This window comes from Anas acuta, chromosome 4, assembly GCF_963932015.1.
Source record: "Anas acuta chromosome 4, bAnaAcu1.1, whole genome shotgun sequence".
Classification (NCBI taxonomy): Eukaryota; Metazoa; Chordata; class Aves; order Anseriformes; family Anatidae; genus Anas; species Anas acuta.
In genome coordinates this window covers 62344339-62363506 of record NC_088982.1, presented here as the reverse complement: position 1 = coordinate 62363506, position 19168 = coordinate 62344339, and the positions used below count along the sequence as shown (strand labels likewise).

The window sequence follows — 19168 nt, the reverse complement described above, 5'->3', positions numbered from 1 at the left end:
TACAAAATGTTTTGTTGTTTCCTTTTACGGGGAGAAAAATGAAATCTCCAGAAAAACAAAACCCCAAATATATTAACCTTTAAAGAACTTTGCTTGTTCCAATGTTTATTTCTTCCCCGCAGCATCTCTGGAGAACCCACACAACTCTCAACTGTGCCCCACAGAAGCCAGGTAAACATTTCAGTCCCTTACTCTGTTGATTTTAAGGGCAATCTGCCAGTTTACATCCAGAGAACACAGTTCAGGTCTTAAGTTTGGGACACCTTTCCTCTTAAGCCCCTGGAATCTATGGCAGTCTCTCCTATTTTAGAGTCTGAGAGTCTGGTCTTCTGCCTTCTTCACTAAGTCTGAGCAAGACCACAGATTTCCTGATCTAGCTGGCTGACTGGCTTAATGAACCTTCCACAGTTTTCCCCAAAACAGACCCAAGTGGCGTCAAGATCTCTTGCTAAACCACAACTGCAATGCACAGACTGCGCAGGTCAAGACCCAAGCCTAAGCGTCTCTGTCCAAGGTGGCTGGAGGAGATTTTATTTGCTAGCAAATACTGGGTAACTAAATAGCAAGAACCAGCTCAGAACACCTATCTGAACTTGCCAGGTGGGTCTCTGGTGAATTTGTGCACTGCAGTGATGATTTTTTTGTACAAGCGTGGTGTCGCTGCACACGAAAAGAGCCTCCCAGCACGTTTTAGGAGTCAAATCAGCAGTTTACACATGTTCCTTATGGCATTATCACAGGAGCTGGCGATGGCCATACCAGCTGTCTCAGTGTTTGTTCTCAGCCTTGGGAGGATGAACAAATCCAATCTGAACACTACACAGGGAGGCAATGATGCCTTTCTTCTGGAGGCTAGCATTAAACTAGCCAGAATACAGCCAGTGGAGCTACCTGTGGGATACACCTTCATAACCAATTTTGTTTCCTACAATTCTCCTTCACACAGCCCCTCACCTAGTATGCGAAGTTGGAGCATTTCAACTTCTTGCCTTTTTCAGTTTCAACAGAAGAAAGTCAGTGAAATGCAAGATGGATTCATGAAATGTCTCCTTTCAGCTTCAAAAACATCCCCCAAAGCTCCCAAGGCTCTCAAGCATCAGTTCTGCCCTGCTCTGCTGCTGTAAAAGCCTGGAAGAAAGCTGAAGCTGAGCAGCTCAGACATCTCATCTCCATTGGGGCCAGTAAAGGACCAGAGTAAAATGACATTTGTGCTACTGAGAACATCCTGGGACTCTGCGAAGGGGGTCTTAGATGTGGTTTGTGGCTGGTGAGGTTCAGAGCATCTCTGGCAGCTATAATGTTATTTGAAGGACTTAAAACACCTCGCCTTTCTGGCTAGAACTGTAAAGGCGATGGATGTCTTAGCTCACTAACAATCTGAAAAAACATTTTGAAGTACTTTTTGGGCAGCCTGTAAAGATCTAGGGAGAAAGCTTTGAAATTTCTGAAATACCAAAGAGTAAACAGAGGTAAGTATTTACATTTTAAGTCTAATTAAGCAGATCATTTCACGATCTGAAATGTTACATCCAAGAAAAGGTGGGTTTCTGGCACAGTTACAATAGTCATAGAACACAGATGTGCAACCCAAGGAATTCTTAGTTATACGTATCACAATGCACTGCATTTTGTGTGATTTGTGGAAAATGTACCTCACTCCAAGAGGTGAGGTTAGAAACAGTTTTGTCAGTGTGCTAAGAAGAGGGATGCTAAGACTGTATAAAGCTAAATGAGTGGCAAAAAAGCTCATTAATTTGGGGTTGAACACAACATTTTCTCTGACCCAAACCAAAGCAATTTTCTCTGACCCAAACCAAACAATTCACTTTTGATCTAAGTATTTCTTTTAGAGCTCTTGAAGTTGCATGAAGTTCTAAACAGGAACAAACTGGAAGTTCTTGTGAAACCTATTTGTGTTCTTTGATATGGCTAATTCAGCCAAACAGCAACAAGCCTGGGATATGTTTTAGACAATCTGCATTTCCTACCAGAACTTGCTCTGATTCTAAGATTAAGGCATCACAGAAGAGGGGAATGCTCCAATCTTTTGCTTTTATCTCATTTTTCTGCTTCATTCTATCCTCCTCACCCATCACCTGGCTAGGTCCTTCCTGACTACCCTGGGGATGGACCTCTTCCTTGGTCAAAGGGTGTAGATCGGTCCAAATGGGGTCCTGAAGCCTGGTGTTTCTGGGCAATGCCTTATCAGATGAGTAGGTGAGGAACTGTGGAGTCCTCAGAAGCCAAAGGAGAGGGACATGCAATTGTAGAACTTGGCTGAGAAAAGGCATGTAAGAGTCTCAGGCACCCAAAAAATAAACTAGGTAGAAATCCAAGCACCCTCACTTCCTAGAAAGGACTTCATCACTAGCTTGGGGGTTTCACGTGAGTGCCTGAAGTTAGGCTGGATGAATACAATTGTAAGGAATAAATATTGGGCATGTGGATGGAGCAAATAAAATCTGAGAGGGGAAGAGATGCGCCTGCACTCCCTCCATGCATGCTTTGTCCCGTTAATACAAAATTGACCTCTATGCGGGTCTTACCAACCTGCAATATGTGCAAAGGATCTCCTACCCTGAAGGCTGAACTCCACAGCAAGCCCTGTGGCAGACAGGAGAAACACTGCAGTTCTGTGGGGCACTGGGATTTTTCCTGCTTTATTCCAAATCCTCTGCACTGATTCTGCATGCACACTGGCTTTCGGCACATGGCTGGAGGAGCCATTACCTCCTCCAAAGCACCAAGCATGAAGCATCACCTTCCCCATTCTGCCTCAACATCTGCAGTAACCTAAGCTCAAGTAAACCCAGATGCAAAGGCAGGCTTTGGGGCAAGTTTGAGTAAGAGGCAGGAAGAAAGTACAGAAAATTACACAAGCAAGACAAGCAATGAATGATGGAGCATAACCAGCAGCCCCGAGGTATTCACCAAGCTGCTTTAGCACTGTCACCCCAACTGCAGTCACACCCCCGTGCAAAAACCAAGGGCACGTTCACAAGGAGGAGTCTCAGCCAGGGAGCCTGTCCCCTACAGCTGTGGGTTTGCTGATGGTCTTGTGTTGTCACCGGCTTGTATCTACTCTTATTTCTGTTACAGTAACCTTGAAAAGTCTTTCCACACTTCACTGGGCCTGACTGTCCATTTGGCTAAGCCTGGGCCTACTCTGCAACCAGCTAATCCAGTATACCTCAGCAGGGCCTGTAGCTCCTGTAAGATCACTAGTAGGGTTGTTTTTTTCATTTGTCAATAACCTTGAACAATAAACCACTACTACATTGAGAGGACAGCTTGTCAATTATTCAAACTCAGGCATTAATTTCTGTGAGTGAAGGAGCCAAAGCACTGGCTGCCAATGTAGTGACGGTAAGTTTTAGTCCTGCCTGCGCTTGTTATCATCAATACAGATGCTAAAAGAGGAACTGCTGACTGCAAGCAAAGGGTAATGGTTTCCTTTCTGCAGCCTCCTCCCTAGTGTTTTTGAACAGTTTGTTTCCCTCCCCAGCTCCAACACACGAGGTGAAAAGGATCTGGAGACTACTTACTCTAGGGTCACCTGAGCCACGGCGTCCATCGAACTGTATCCGTTCTCCATGAAAATCTCGGTGTACCGGCCCATTTTGATGGCTTCCAGCCACTCTCCCACTGACCTGTAGGCACCGCTCCCCACCGGACTGTGTTCTACCAACAGATTTGATACTCTGAAGACAAAAGGGGAAAACAAGAGAAGCAAAAAGAGTCAGCATCATGATCCACCCAACACGACACAACTGCTCATGTTCTCATACAGTAAAGGTGGCTCTTCGGTGGCGTTTTCAGTGATTGCTGAAGCCCAAATCGTCCCAGCAGGCTCCTGCTGAGCAATGATTTCTCTGTCTCATACAAAGTTGTTGACTTTACCCTGGAAGTACAGCACAACTGCAATGAGGTGGAGGGAATCATGCTCTTATGAGCCCCATGCGGGATTTCCCAAAGTTGTCAGTTTTACCACTGTTTTCAGAAAGGGCAGTGTAAAAGCTTCCAAAATTTCCCAACCGCCTTAGTCAGCGGAATAAAACCAAATGATGGTGACAGGTTAGCTAGGCAAGATTTCACTGTGTATCAAATACATCGCTTCACCTTCAACTTCGCCTGCTGTTCAGGGACTGGAAGCGGAAGAGTTGGCCTCGGCAGAGGAGAGGATTAGCGTCCGTCCCCGTTACTTCTCACAAACAAGCAGGCTCCTTTTCTACGAGGCACTCCCCGGCACTCTTCCTTCAAGGTCTTTGGTCTCACTATTCCTGCCCTGTTTTCCTCCTCTTTCTTTAAAGCTCATAATTAACTTAAGACAGCCCAGAGCCTGGAAACCGAAACCCAAATTACATTTCCCAGCAGCAGCCGTCAATGGCAGGCTGTTGTTAACACTTCAGGGGCTGCTCCTGCAGAGTCAGGCCAGGATTTTGGATGCAGGCAGCATCCGCCAAGCCCTGCAGAGAGCAGCAATGCTCCAACCACGCCTCAGCCTCCCAGCGAGGCTCCTGCTCGGCCCTGGAAGCAGGGGGAGACTCCTGCTCCCATACCCTTGCTCAGACCTCGCCGCAGCAAGTGCTACCTGCTCAGTTATGCTGCACATGGAAGCAGCGATTAGGACAAGATAAAACCCTTCACCGTGGCAGAAACACCAGTACAATACCTGGCACGAGTGACCCGTGTTGTGTGTGGGTCCACCACTCTGCTAATGATGCACGGGGAGTGCGAAGGGGCTTGTCCAAGGTCAGCCAGGAGAGAAAGCAGATGTCCCCCGTTTTGTAAAACACGACTTCCAGCTAACGTAAGCCTCGCAAAAAGATTATTACCCCCAGGTGAAAGTGTTTGCTGGGTCAGCCTCTGACTGCGAGAATTACACTGAAGAGATTTTCAACTGGAAGGTGAGCTAGGATATTATATTGTTATAGCACTTCAGGAATCTTCATATATTTTATGATCACATTAGTATTATTTGTTTATTTAATAGCAACGCTGAAGGGTCCAATAAAATGTGAGCACTTGCAGTACCAAGAGCATAATGGCTTCCCATAACGTTTTATACACATGAGGAATTCAAAACTCCTAAGCAATCATAATGAGAAGTGGATTTTCATCACTAATGTCAGGAGGTACCTACTGATACGCACACACTGTAATGTAGAGAGTGACTTCCTCCCTTATTTGCATTAATGAGAATTTCCATAAAGAATACATTTCATATATAAAAAAAATCATTTACAGCTGCTGTATGTTGAAATTATGATTCATTCACAATTACTGTGGTCTGGGCATGGCAATCTGTGATTATAGAAGCACAGCCCCAAAGCCTGGCTGCTAGGTGCTCCATCCACCCTGAATATACCCACAGCGCCTTTGAAAAGGAGAGGTTTGGAATTGCATGGACCTGTTAGTGGAATAAAACATCAGCAAAGTGCTCAGCAGCTCAAGGAGACAGTTTACTCCCTATTTTCATTTTTTCCTGCCTAACAGTTTGGTATAACAGTACATACCGCTACTTAACAGGCCTTGAGAATGACTGTTCTGAACTGAAAATAAAAGAGAAACATCCCATTCTGTACTGCCATAAACCTTTTCCTGCAGGTTTGCTGGGACTAACATTACAACTAATTGCTAATAAGGGACATTCTTCAATTTCTTCTTCAGATGGTTAATGATGCATGTAAAATAGCCTGAGGAATCGGATCTATTTGGTATTTAAAAATGAAACTGTGAAGATTTCATGTTTCTTCTCTTCTAATGCATGGCATGTCATGCACAGGAACATGTCTTTTATTTTTTTAATCCTCTGAGAATAAGCTTCTCTGATGGGCCTCTCTCTTCCAGTGTTAATAAGGGGAACTCCACTGCCATTAGTGAAGCAGCAATGATTTATATACATCACTCCTTCATGACCTTGTGAGGGACTGAGTGATTAGCAGCACAGATGGCTCAGAAGTTACACTTGGTGCTTATGATGAAAAAACAAAAGACTCTCCAAGAGTTCAGTGTAGTGGAGAGACCACTGCTAAAACTCACTAAAAATATGAATATTTTCATGTTTTTTTTTTCCAAGTACAGTTTCATTTCTTGATTGTACTTCCCCATGTGTAGCTGTGTAGCTATTGAAACTCAAAATGAATTGCACACCAGCTGCTTGATTCACTTAATGTGGTTTTAGCAAATCATTTGCGTGTGGCTCTCTGGTAACCACAGAGATCCTCTTGCAATTTCAAAGACTGTCAGACCTGGAGGGGGCAGCTAACACACCTGGGAACACTTGCGGGAGGACGCACTTGGGCATCTGGGAGCTTTGCGCATCCTAAGTTTCCGCCAGAGACTCTCTCATTGGTATTACAAAGATAAAGTCAGCAGGCAGATAATTTGAGAGGTGTTTACTATCTACTTCACGGACTCAGTCCTGCTCTCTCTAACCTTGGGGTAGAGCACAGGTAGCTTTATCATAGACCTATAAATACTGCTGAAACTCCAGTTTCTGAAAGGCAGGCCACAGTAATTTTCTTTGTGGCAGCAGCACTACATTTATAGAGTAACTGAATTGCTGACCTGCCTGCCAATTTAAACAGAAAGAAGTTGATTTGGGAAAACTCCCCTGGACATAATGAAGCTGGAGGAACATCCACCCGCGGATGTGCGCAGGCCAAATAATAAGTGGTAATTCAACACCAGGGGTGGGTATTCAGACAAGAATCTTGCTCTGAGAAATGGTTCTGGCCTGATTTTGTACCTGCTCGATGCATTAACCAGCGTCTTCAAGCTGCTTGGGTTACGGATGAGTTTGTCCAACATGCTGACAATTTCGTCAAACTTGGGCCTGCTGTTGCGGTCTTTCTGCCAGCAGTCGAGCATTAGCTGGTAGAGAGCAGCAGGGCAGTCCATGGGACTTGGCAGGCGATAGCCTTCCTCCACGGCTTTAATCACCTGCAGGAGACAAAACACAAGGCTGATAGGTTGCATTCCTTCCTTCTCTTTCCTTTTTCCCCAAACGCAAATTGGTTTGAATAGAGAACAGGGGTCCAGCAATACGCTCACACACAAATTCTTCCCCCTTTCTGCATACAAGATGCAAATCAAGTAAACTCTATTTTCTTTCAATTTTTTTCTATGGGATGGGTCGAATAACTCATTTTCAGTCACCGCAAAATGAGCCTGGAAATTCAAGGAAATTCAAGGTCAGATCTCAGGTTGCACTTGTCCAAATCTCAGCTGAGATCTGTAGGTCACACCAGGAAACTCCCAGAGCCTGCTGTGGTCCACCACCAGCAGCCCATGGGGCTTTCTGGCATCGTCTTGGAGTGCAGTGATTTTGTTTATTCAGACGTTGGCTTCTTTTTAAATGAAAAGGCATGTGCTAGACCACAAATTTGTATTACAGTAATAAAAGTCTGACTGTATTTCAAAAGAGACTTTGAATGCTAATTGATGGATGGATTCAATGCAGAGGCAGAACAACCATCTCATATATCATTCAATACTGTCTGGGTCTAGCCGTTCTTACTGCGTCCACATTTCTGCCAGGAATTTAAAATGTCAGCCTAAGAGTATGTAAATTAAAAACGGGAGGGTTGTTGCACTGATTTCAAGCGCAACCCATCTATGGTTCTACACTGAAAACAAGTGGTACGCACATGTGCCGCCTGCACTCCTGAAAGGCACAAACGAACAAATGAGGGCGGAATTGAATAACGCAACTTGTTTTCCCTGGTTTTGGACAGATTTACAGCAGGGCTCCAAGCCCAGCAGTGCCCATTTTGAACCCTTAACGACTCTGAGGAGAATGCAGCTCTTGTTTCGGGCCACAAGGGGCTGTGCCTGTGCCAGGAGGGTCCTAGCAGCCCATCTTCACAGCCTCTACTCCCAAGCCTCGCTGCCTAAATGGAGGTGGACACAGCTATTGCTGATGGGGAACGCTATGTGGAAAGCCACAGCGCTTCACCGCTCAGCTCCAAGGACCGCCTCAAATGCCATTCATGCTGGGCACTGTCTCATGATTTGGAATCATCCCGTGTTTAAAAAGATGGCTCTGTGGTTAGTGTGTAAGTTGTCTTCTTGATCTTTCTGTCAGTGAGAGCCACATCAGGATAGCATTGCTTTTCAGAAGGCTCCGAAATTCAAGACCGCGTGCATCACTTTCAAATCAGCCCCCACCACATGGCTTTTGGCCAAGTGGAGGAGTCCCAGGAATGAGCAGGCTGAGCAGCAGCAGTGGGAAACTGGAATCCCCTGAGGATGTATGTAGCAGAGAAAAAACTACGTGAGGCTTTGTAATCTTCTCAAAGGGTGCTGAGCATATCCGAGGGTCTGGCCACAACATCTGCAGTCCCTCTGTGCTCTGCCAGAGACCCATCTAAAATTTCATCTGTCGGGGGAGCAGTTGCACCGCTCTCTGCCCAACCTGTGTCTACAAAGCAATTTCATCTGCAGATTGCTCACAGAATCAAAAAAACAGGCCCACCATACTATGCTGTACGCATTGTCTATTCCTCACATCACGCTTTTCAGCTGGTCCCTGGCCCCAAATTTACAACCGCCCTATAAAAAGCCTCAGTGTGGCACAGCCACGAGAACATTATTTGCTGTGTCTGCATATGTATTTATAACAATAACGGATCATCCCCCAGCTGTAGCAGAAAGAAAATAGCAGCAAGACGGGTAGCAGACCAGCTGGCACCAGCTCAGAATATCTGAACTACATCTGCAACGGGGTTATGCATGCTTTATATTCCTGGCAGTAACATCACAATCAATAGCGTTAACTCAATTTACAGGATGTCGTTCGTTCTGGTGATACAATGCAAATGGTATCAAAATACTGCAAGGGGGTAGGATGCTGAAATACTTGCTGCCTCTCTCTGAAGGTGCCTTCAGGGTCTGGCAGTAAGAGGAGAAAAAGAATGAGGCAAATAAAGACCTGCAGCAAACTTGCTTGTAAGCAAACTCAATATTTAGAAAACAACAAAAAAAGGCACATTTGCCACTTTGTTCATTGGTGCCACTTCTTTTTAAGACTTGAAGAGCAAAGATTTGCATATAAAATGAGACATTTTGTGTCCCTTTTACCCCTTCTGGACAAGCACCATTCACTTATGGATCCGAGTGACAGAACTGGGGATGTTTGGAAAGGGAAGACCCAAGATAGTCTATTCCAGTAAACCAAACTCTTTTAGCTCCCTGTTTTCATAAAACCACCAGTCTGAAGACTAAGAAGCAACCACTGTGCTCATTTAACTTACCAACCTGTGTAACACAGGCCACAAAAATCCTCTCAATTCCTGCATACAAACCTTACTGTGCGGTGCAAAGCTTATTTTTAGAAAGCCTTCTAGACACCAGAACGACTTCACAACATGGTTTGTAGCTTTCGAAGTTACAACACTGCCTGACATTTGGCACCGCACCTCCTTTAACAGGGGCGAAAGTAATCTGGCTGAAACACGGTGAGAATCGTTTTGCTCGCTGCTGACAATGTGCTTTAATTAGAAACTATACAACAAGAAACTCTTCTGCAACGGAGTCTGAAATTCAGGTGAGCAGAGCTCCCTAGACCTCCACAGAAAAGCCAACACCACACCTAACACTGCTGGTTCTTCTGCCAGCTCAAGGAGGAAGAAGAAGGACAGGCCTTTAGAGGATGAAGGAAGAAGGAACAAATCTCACGAGAACCATTTCTCTGCTACAGCACTGAATCGGGTTTCCTTGGCTGCCACCATCCACAGGCACTTATTATAGGGAGAGAGAGAACCTAAGCAAAGCCCGATCGGGAACTGATGATCACGAACATCTCACCAGTTCTCTGCTTTCTGCTTGTAAATAGAATTTACAAGAAGTATAATAGAAAATAGAAAGTACAAGAAGTATAGAAGATAGCATTCCCCTATCTTCTTCTTCTTCTCAGGTGGGAAATTCACCCTATGCCCCACAGAATGGACAAAGTGGTATCTGTGGTTTGGTTTTTGTTTGACTGTTTGTTTCCCCAACAGTACTGCAAAGTGTAGATGTTTAGTGTTACTAACCTGACAAGGGACCCTCCTGGCCACGGAGAGTTATCTCACTGGAACCAGCCAGGATCTCAGCCTGGCATTTACGAACAGCATCTGTACCATGCTGGTGCATCGGCACCAAAGGTTGTCACAGTGCTTGGTGCAACAGAAAGAGCTTGGCTGCAAATCGCTGCGCTCTCCACCCAGGGTATGGAAGAAAGCCTCCGTATTTGATTGAGATAAATCCCTGTGCAGATATGTGCTGCTTTACCGAGCTCCCTACAAATGTGACAGCCTCGGCGGTGCAGGAGCGGTGGGGCATTCATGCCAAACAACACGCTCATCTCCCTGGCAAGAAACGTGGTGTGACCGTCTCAAAGGCACTGCTCGTCTCCTTGCCTGGACTCGAGGCGAGCAGTCAGGATGAGGCAGCAGCTCCTGCGTGTGACAGGTAGTTACAGCCACTGATGGCAGAGGCTCCCAGACAAAACAGAGGAGAAACAGAAGGCTGAGCCAGAGCCTCTGCTGCCAACAAAATGGCAGAACGTCAAGGGGACAGGGATGCTGTTCAAAAACAAAGGATGAAACATCAGGTGTTGTGCTGGGGACAAAAGCAGCTCACAGCAGAGCAAGTACGTGCGTGCTTTGCCCAGCCAGGAATGGTGCTTCCAGGGGAGGCAGGACTGCAGAGACGAAGCAGGAGGGATGAGGAGAGGCTCTGTTTTCCATATGCAGAGTGGCTGCGTTTTTTCCCCCCATCACAGAGCTCCTCTGGGGGCCTTGTGTGCCACACAGCGACCCTGCGCCATGCACTAGCTGGCATCCTGAGAGAATTCCACGTGCCACACTTCTCAGAGATGTGAAGAGGAAGGGGAGGCCCCAGAAAATCTGGCAGTCCCAGGCTTCGTTTTGTTTTCAGGATTAGATAAAGACAGCTGCTTATAGTGAGCTCAGGGTAGGAGGAAGTCTTGCAGTAGGAACATGAGATCCTCAGGTAGGTTGGGAAAAGAGCTAGCGTAAGGAGGGTGACAGTGTCCCCAAGCACGCCACTGTTTGGAGGTGTTTCAGAGGGTGACCTTGAGGGGGAACAGGGGCCCAGGAAGAAGGCAACATACCTGGAAGGGTGCTATACCAACAAATGAGAGCTGGCACTAACAGAGACTCAAAGACATTCACAACAGAGAAAGCAAAGGATGGGGGAAAAAAAGAGCAAAACTGCTCTCAAGATCAGCAATGCAAAGATGACCGAGAGGCAGCTCTGTGCACTACCAGTCTGGACTGCTATCACTCGATCAAATCACCCAGCTTTTGTGCAGCAAAACAAGCCCTTACCATGGCTCTCTTGAGCTTCTGCTTTACGTGGCAGCAGGGGTTTGAACACACAATTGAAATGCTGCCAGTTATCAGCATCTATCCCCTGGCAGACCTTTGTCATTAAGCAGAGCAGGGACAGGCTCCAGCTCTAACAGCATTAGTGAAGCTCCAGCAGTCTGCTGGGGGAACCAGGCTTGCCTCCATGCAGACACATTTCCCTCTGCTCTGGGCTGCTGCAAAAACAGAGCATCAAACGGGAGGACGGCTTTTGCCTGGCGCGGGGAGCAAAGACATTTTTACAGCGGCTGTCCTCCTCCATCCCCATCCCGCCTCTCTGACTGCAGAACGAACACTGAGCCCTCAGAAGTCCCATCACGCGGCAGCTCTTGCACGTGCTTACATCTTGGTTTGTCATTTCCCAGTAAGGTCTCTCGCCGTAGGACATCACCTCCCACATCACGATGCCGTAGCTCCAGACATCGCTGGCCGACGTGAATTTCCGGAAGGCGATTGCCTCAGGTGCCGTCCATCGGATGGGGATCTTCCCTCCCTGGAACGAAAAGAAAATAAATAGATTGCAGGGGAGGGCAGATAACATGCAAAAGAGGACAAAACAGCACTTCTTACAGCACCGAGGGATGTTATTTTCTCTCTGGAAAGAGACATCGAATTTTAAAGTAAATCTGTTTGACAGCATGGGGCCCCTTTCCACATTATCTCAGCCCATAAGCATTTGTAGGCTGCCTACTAATTGGCTGTCCTGAAGGTTTGTTGTTTGAATGCTGTTTGAATGCTGGGACATGTATAGGATCAACATCTCAATTATGTTGCACTGGTTGGTAGGGGAATACAGTTCCTCCATTTCTAAGAGCGAGCGGGGGAGGAACAGACAGCTCTGAAGCCAGGGAAGACTTTGATCTAATGAGAGCTTCATGCAAATTGCTGCGGAAGTAATGCCTTTTTTTTTTTCTTCTTCTTTTTTTTTTTTTTTTTTTTGCAATGCAGTCCCAAGCCTGCAGAGAGATCTGCACAGTGGGCACGGAAATTTGTGTGCGTGAAGACCAGCTTGGCCTCGGCTTCGGGACTGAAAACGGTGCCACCTCCCCCAGATCGCTGTGGTTTATCTTTTGTACCATTTATTGTCTAAGTGCTATTACTCGGGCATAGCGAGAGCTGTCAAATGTGCTTTGGTAGTTCCTTTTCCCCTTTCTGCCATTTCAGAAATCAAACTTCAGACCAGCTCTGAGAAGGAAGGGGTTGGGGGCGGGGGGGAGAGCTTGGATTAAGAAATACTTTTCTCATTGGGTTTAAAGAGTTGTCTCCCTTGATTTATATCAAAATGTATTTTACTGTGAAGTATTTTACTTTCCCTCTCAGTGCTGAGCTACATATTGCAAAATCTCCCTGTTTGTTATTAGAAAAAGGTAGAATTTGGAACGCATTTAAAAAGCAAATTAGGAAAAGTCCTGTCTTCCAATAATTATTTATTCACAGGCTTATCAGTGCATGCCTTAAGTGAAGGGCCAGATTCTCAGCAGTGCCAATTAGCACACAGCAGCACGTTGCAGACGCAGCAGGGCTGGATGAGAGCCCTCCAGCCTGCAGGGAAGCTCTGGTCCAGCCGTGCGCCGAGCCCCGTCGTGGGGCTGCTGCGACTGCCAAGAGCTGAAACGTCTTTCCCAGATTGCAAAAAGCTCTGCAGGAACTGGGAATGTGACCCAGAGAGCTCCCATCACAATACCCTCGGAAAAATGTGTTAATAGGCAGCACTGAAGCGTGCCAACCTGCCACGACTATCAGAGGCTTTCTCCAGAGCCTGTGCTGGAGGGGATGGGTCCTGTGCAGCCCCTCTCCGTGGCACTGGGGCTGCGTGGCCTCACGCTGGGGCAGGTGAGCTGATGCCCAGAAGGGAATGATCCTGCCACAGGAGAAGGGGCAGAGCACCGAGGCTGGAGCAGCCCTTCCTCAGGCTGGGGAAAATTACCCTTAATGGGAAGGGAAAACGTGCCTCATTAACAAAAGGCATTACGTGCTTGCCAATGTTTGAAATGGGTTAAATTATCCAGGAGACCGTGGCTAATACCTGTATTTAGGTACCTAAGTAAAGCGCCCAACTCTTGCTCTTCCTGACCTTCAGTGTTCAGCAGAGGTGACAGAACACAGCTGGGAGCATGACTCTTTTGCAGAATTGACTATTTGACTCAGGTTCCCCTAAGTTCTGCTTGCTTCGGCCATCCTCGCTATAAAGGTGCGGACATTTGCAAAACTGATCTGATAAGAATTAGCTGATAACACCTGGCCAAACCCTTGTGCATATTTTAGGGGCTCTAGATTTGTAGAAACTTCTCGGCCAAAAAGCCTGAATACCAAAATGAGGCAGGGAATACATTTTTCTTCCTCCGTTCACTACCCCTGGAACTCACCCTGGTAGTGTATGCTGCTTCAGGGTCATCTTCTAGGACTCTGGAGAGGCCAAAGTCGGACACCTTGCAGACTAAGTTGCTGTTGATTAGGATATTCCTGGCAGCGAGATCCCTGTGCACATAACCCATGTCAGACAGGTATTTCATTCCTGACGCGATGCCTCGCAGCATCCCGACCAGCTGAATGACCGTGAACTGCCCGTCGTTCTTCTGCAAAAGGAAGGAGACACTGGATCAGCTGAGCGCCTCTGCACCCTCAGCATCGAATGTGCACAAATAAAAATGCAAAGGCAAGTCTCCAGGGAAGAAAAACGGGGAAATTAATAATTCATTACTCTCATGCTCTGACCATGAAGCTTTTCAAAGTTTCATTGTTTGGATAAGCATCTCTAGAGACAAAGCTAAGGAAATGTAGTTCTTTTAACTGGAGATCAAGGAGAGAGCTATTTCCAATAGTGACTGATGAAGAGATTGCTACAGGGAGTGAACACATGTAGCTCTGTGTACAAAAACACCAAGGGCGGACAATCTCTGAGTCAGCCGACTGAAAGGCGCCAAGCTGCTTCTCAGTCTTACCTCCCGAGGTCCATGTGTGAATATCTGGGGTAAGGGCTTTCCCTGTGTTACTATGCTACAGTCCCAACCACGTCCCCTACTCTCCCTTTTCTAGGTCTGACGTTTCCTGAAAAAACTTTGACATGTCTGGGTTTTGCCATGCTGCAGCATGGATGTGCTCTGGAAATATCAACAAGTTTTGCAGGATGAGTCGACCATTTTGATGCAGCAGACTGCTTTTGAGAATGAACAACGTAGTCTGCAATTTCTTGTTACCTGTTTGTATCAGTGCACAAACCATGTCCTTCAGCTGTATAAACAGAGGCCAAACAGGTAACCGAGTTATTCCAGCCTCTGGACAGCAGTAATGGCTGGACGAGCACTAAGCAAACATCTTCACTGATGCTAACCTTCCGCAGAGAGCACCAACTTTAACCAAGATCCCCCTGGAAATGAGGTCTAAACGTTACCTTTAAAAATGTATCCAGAGAGCCATTCTCCATATATTCTGTCACTATCATTACCGGTTTGCCTGGAAAAAAGAAGAGCACAAGATCAGATCATTAGCGGTAATTTACTTAAAAACATGAACAAAAATAAAGTCTTTTCATAATGCTTCTGATGTGAATATACAGCCACGCAACAGTAAATTGAAAATGAGACGCTACTGTCCCAGCAGGATGCCCACGCTTTTTGCCCACAAGTATGGAAAGAGAGAAGAATCGAGGAGGGGAAGAAAGGGAAGTGCTGTATTATGGATGGGGGATCAGCTCCTAGAAGGGCTGGATGACATTTGTGGAAGAGGTTGTGAGCACCAAACACTGCGTGCTGGGAGACACAAGCAGCTTTGCTGCAACTACAATTTCAGGAAGCTCTTTGCTGTGTTGATTCCTTTTTTCCTTCCCTAAATAATAACAAGATCTCTTCACAAGATGTGGACTGTACTGATTCAGTAAGGTACTAAAAAAATAAAATAAAATAAAAGCTCTTAACAAAAGACCTGGCATCCTATTGTTGACAGGAATAATAATGTTTTTCCAAATCCATTTGATTAATTTTCATGCCCGAGTCATTTTAATGGTAATTATATATAGTTTTTGCTCAGTTTTTATATCTAATTTCTCGCTAGCTTGCCACAATGGCATAGCAATAATTAATGTGGTGTGCTCCAGCCCTTGTAAATTCAATGAAATCTTATAAGAACATGTAAATTATTTTTTATTTAAATCAATTTGCATTAGCTAGCATGAAGCACAGACAAAAGAGGAGCTGTCAATTATCTGTAAAGTGCATTATAAATGTCTTTTGTAAAAATGATCAACGAGAGCTGCCACATGTCATAACATGCACGTGAAGGTAAATGCTCCTAAAAACCAGTTCAGACTTTACCACTAAGATTAATCTTAATCTTCCCACTTTCCCTCTGTGTTAACTGTTTGCCTAATTTACTGTTTAATTATCTACATAATAAAGATAATTGTGAACTTGTCAATCAAACCACTCATTGTTGTGCAGACACTACCTTCGCAGCAAAAGGGACTTGTGCTGCTTCAATTATTTAAGCTAATAACTCAGCTATTGTCTGAGCTCAAAGCTTGCCAGAAGTATTATTTTTGAAATGAGAGACGCACCTCGGGGCCACGAATAATATCCTGTGTCCCAGACATTACGGGCCCCACCTTCAAGGATGGCAGACTCGCATCCACGTGGAGCTGAGCACACAGAAGAGCCTCCGTGCCCAAGGAGATGCTGTGTGCTATGCAAGGAAGGAGACCCTACGTATGTATGCACACTCTTTCTACACTGAGCAAGTGTTTGGTGATTGCACCTCTTCTCTACCAAAATTTTGCCCCTACCTGCAGCAGTGCAGCTTCCCGTTACGATAATCCTGAAAAGCCACCGGGGTTGCAACGAGGCGAAGCTGCTGCTTTTAGCCCGTCTGTGCACGGGCAAGGTATTTCTCCGCATTGCAAATGAGTGATTTAAGGCAAAACCCAGGTTCCTTAAGTCACCTCCCATAAAATCTCTGCAGAGACGGTGCTGCTATTTATGACGTGCCCCGTCTAACGCCAGACTGCAAACCGACTGTACCGTGGGGTCCCTTATCTCAACCACCTAAAGGCAGCACTGCAGCATGACTGGCATCTCGTTATGACACCACCCTGAGGGACCTCCTTCGGGTTCCTGCCTTGGGTTTCCATCCGAGAAAAGAAAAGAAGATTTCTGGCACTCACGTTTCATTATCTGACTGCTGCAGGTTGACAGTAATTGTGGAATAAATTAGCCCCATATCCAAGAGCATGGAAATAAAGGCACAAATAGAATAACTTGTCAACAAAGTAAATTAAAAGCAAACACTGGCCCTTCTAACAGGCTGGTCTGATCCTCTGTGTCAGCAGGGCTCCCTCCTGCTGGTGTGAGGGGGCCATAAAATGTGCACAGATGTCATTCTTACCCACGTACGCATTGTCAGAGCAATGGAACAGGATGCTAATGAAAGCAGGACTGCTGCCTCTGTAAAAGCAGAAAAAGCTGAGGGCTTGTCTGCACGGGGACAACGAAGACAATTAACCCAAATTAACTAAAGGTGGGCATTTGAAGTGATTAAATGGCATTAAGGCCCTGCGTGGATATTCCCATTCAGAATTAAAAATGGACTAATTCAATTCAACTTCATCTGCTTCCAGAGTGAATCATGATGCATCAAAGACATTTTATGCTAAAGATCTGAACCTACAGCAGGCCAATGACTGGATTGCTGAATGGAAAGAAAAGTTAAAAAGTAGCTTGAGATAAGCATCACGGTCTTGGATTCATAAAGGTTGTTTTGGTACATTCAGAAGAAAAGAAAACAAGCTGGAAAGATGCTCCAGAGGGTTGCATGTCTGATGGAAAAATCTCAAGTGTGGTAAACAAGCATTTCCTGAGCTAACGAGGAGCTCAGGGTATATGCACCCCCTGCATCCAGACCCCAGTCGCTTCAAGTCCAATTTAGAAGTGGCTCTGGTCCAGCAAGAAGAGAAAGGGTTTCCAGCCCCTCCGTGTGAAAGCTGCCATGGTTTGCATGGAAAAATTCAATTTACTTTGGAATGGGGACTGAAGAAGAGGCAGGCTGGGTAACTGCTGAATCCCCTCGCCTCTGGCTCAACAAATGCTGAATTAAACAAACGTGATTTCTAAAGGGGAACAGCTCCAACGGGACAGATGGAGGGAGAACTACTGGGGATGTAAGTGGGGGGCTAAGGATCTCAGACAGAGAGGGGACTCTTAAATACCCATCCTCGTCCTGTGATTACATCCTTGCCAAGGGAACACCTAGAAACACAGCCGTTAGAGAGCACCAGCCAGAAGAGCCCAGGGCATGGTAGGCAGAGAATCCCCTTGGCTTGCTGGACTCAAATCTCTGCAGGGAGCTAAAACCTGGATCTATGCTCCCTTTGATACCTTGACCACTCTCTGGAAACTCGGGAAAGCAAGGCATTCCTTCTTCCTCCTCTACACCATTTTTTTGACTCATCTTAGAGGAAAACATCTGAAATTCGGAGCCAGGAGGTGTTCAATGCAACTGCCAGATTGTATGGCTGCGCTTACTGCCTTCCTCAGCCTCCCTCTGGCATTTATTCCCAACCCCAGCCCCCAGAACAAATCCAGGGCTTTCAGTGGGGCAGCAAAGCCCCCAGCATTTCCCTGCCCTTCAGAAAGGATGGCTGCTTTAAGAAAAAATCAGCTCACTAGGGAGTTGCATCCTAAAAGTGGGATTCCCACCCATCCCCTGAGGCCCTGGCAGCCAGAAAGGCTCAAGGCCATGTCAGCAGCAGCTTTTATGGATCCAGGAACGTCACTCACTTCCTGCCCAATAGTCCACATCCTTTCAGGGCTAGAAATAGGAACCTCCTGTTCAGGACAGACAGGCACAGCGAGGCTTTTATGCATAAAGGACTACACAAGGTGATGCTGTTTATTCATTTTAATTCTCCGCCTTCCCTGAGTCCTGCCCCAGTGAGCCCACGGGAACTCAGCCAAGCGCCCTCTCATCTTCTCCTGAAGCCAACAAAAACTTCAGACTTTAATGTGCATCCCTCACCCTGTAAACTGACCTCTCTGGTTATTTATTTCTTTTTGTTTAATGCACTCAGCTCTGCGTGCTGGGTCAGACGATCAATGTTCTGCTTGCTCTTGGTGGGGCATGCAAGGGGACACGTCCCTCAGATCAGGACGCACAGCAGGGACATAGTCCCAGGGCAGAGCTGCTGCATGGGCTGTGGGGTTCTACAAAAAAAACACTTGCTGTCACATCCAAATCCAGACCTTGGCTTTTTTTCCCCTGCCTTTATGCAATTAATTTTTAGTAGAAACCTGTCTTGGTTATTAGGAAATGTAATTTCAAAGAAAAATACACGAAAAGGCTGTCGACTGCCAACCAGCCTCAATTCTGAGTATTTTATAAGGATACAAACAGGACAAACAGCTAGTGTCTTTGTATCTGCTTTATTGCAGCTCTGAAAAAGAGCTGATTCTGGAGAAGTGCCTCTGATGAACGACAATTGGTGCTAATAGCAGCCACACAGTCCCAAATGCTGGCGCTTAAATTGCATCTTCGAAGCTCCAACATTAACAGTCATGAAGGCAAGTGGGGAGACAGACATTCACACTTGTGAGGGCAGCCTTTCTCAGGCTAGCCTGAACACTTAAATATATTTTAAAATGAAGAAGGGGTTACCAACAAAAAATCCTTGGCGCAAATAACTTAGCTGAGCTTATTTCTGTCTTGGAAAGATCAGGCTTGCATCTAGAACGCTGATAAATGCTAGAGGGAACCTGTGGGTCTGTTTGTGGTGGGGACATCCACGCACACTTGTGCCCCTCCAAATC

General features: G+C 46.1%; 1 protein-coding gene across 18 annotated transcripts in view; it reads right to left on the bottom strand.

Moving 5' to 3' along the window:
• The window catches only part of EPHA5 (EPH receptor A5), a 189972-nt gene that overhangs the window by 6436 nt on the left and 164368 nt on the right, over positions 1-19168 (bottom strand). For 17 of the 18 annotated variants that reach the window (XM_068681621.1, XM_068681626.1, XM_068681612.1 and 14 more), the window contains 5 exons: positions 14767-14828; positions 13742-13951; positions 11719-11868; positions 6752-6945; positions 3546-3701 (listed from right to left, as the gene is read on the bottom strand). In XM_068681621.1, the coding sequence (XP_068537722.1) occupies positions 3546-3701; positions 6752-6945; positions 11719-11868; positions 13742-13951; positions 14767-14828 (772 nt within the window). Of the gene's footprint in view, positions 1-3541; positions 3702-6751; positions 6946-11718; positions 11869-13741; positions 13952-14766; positions 14829-19168 lie in introns of those variants that run through there. The other variant, XM_068681628.1, reaches the window with a different exon arrangement.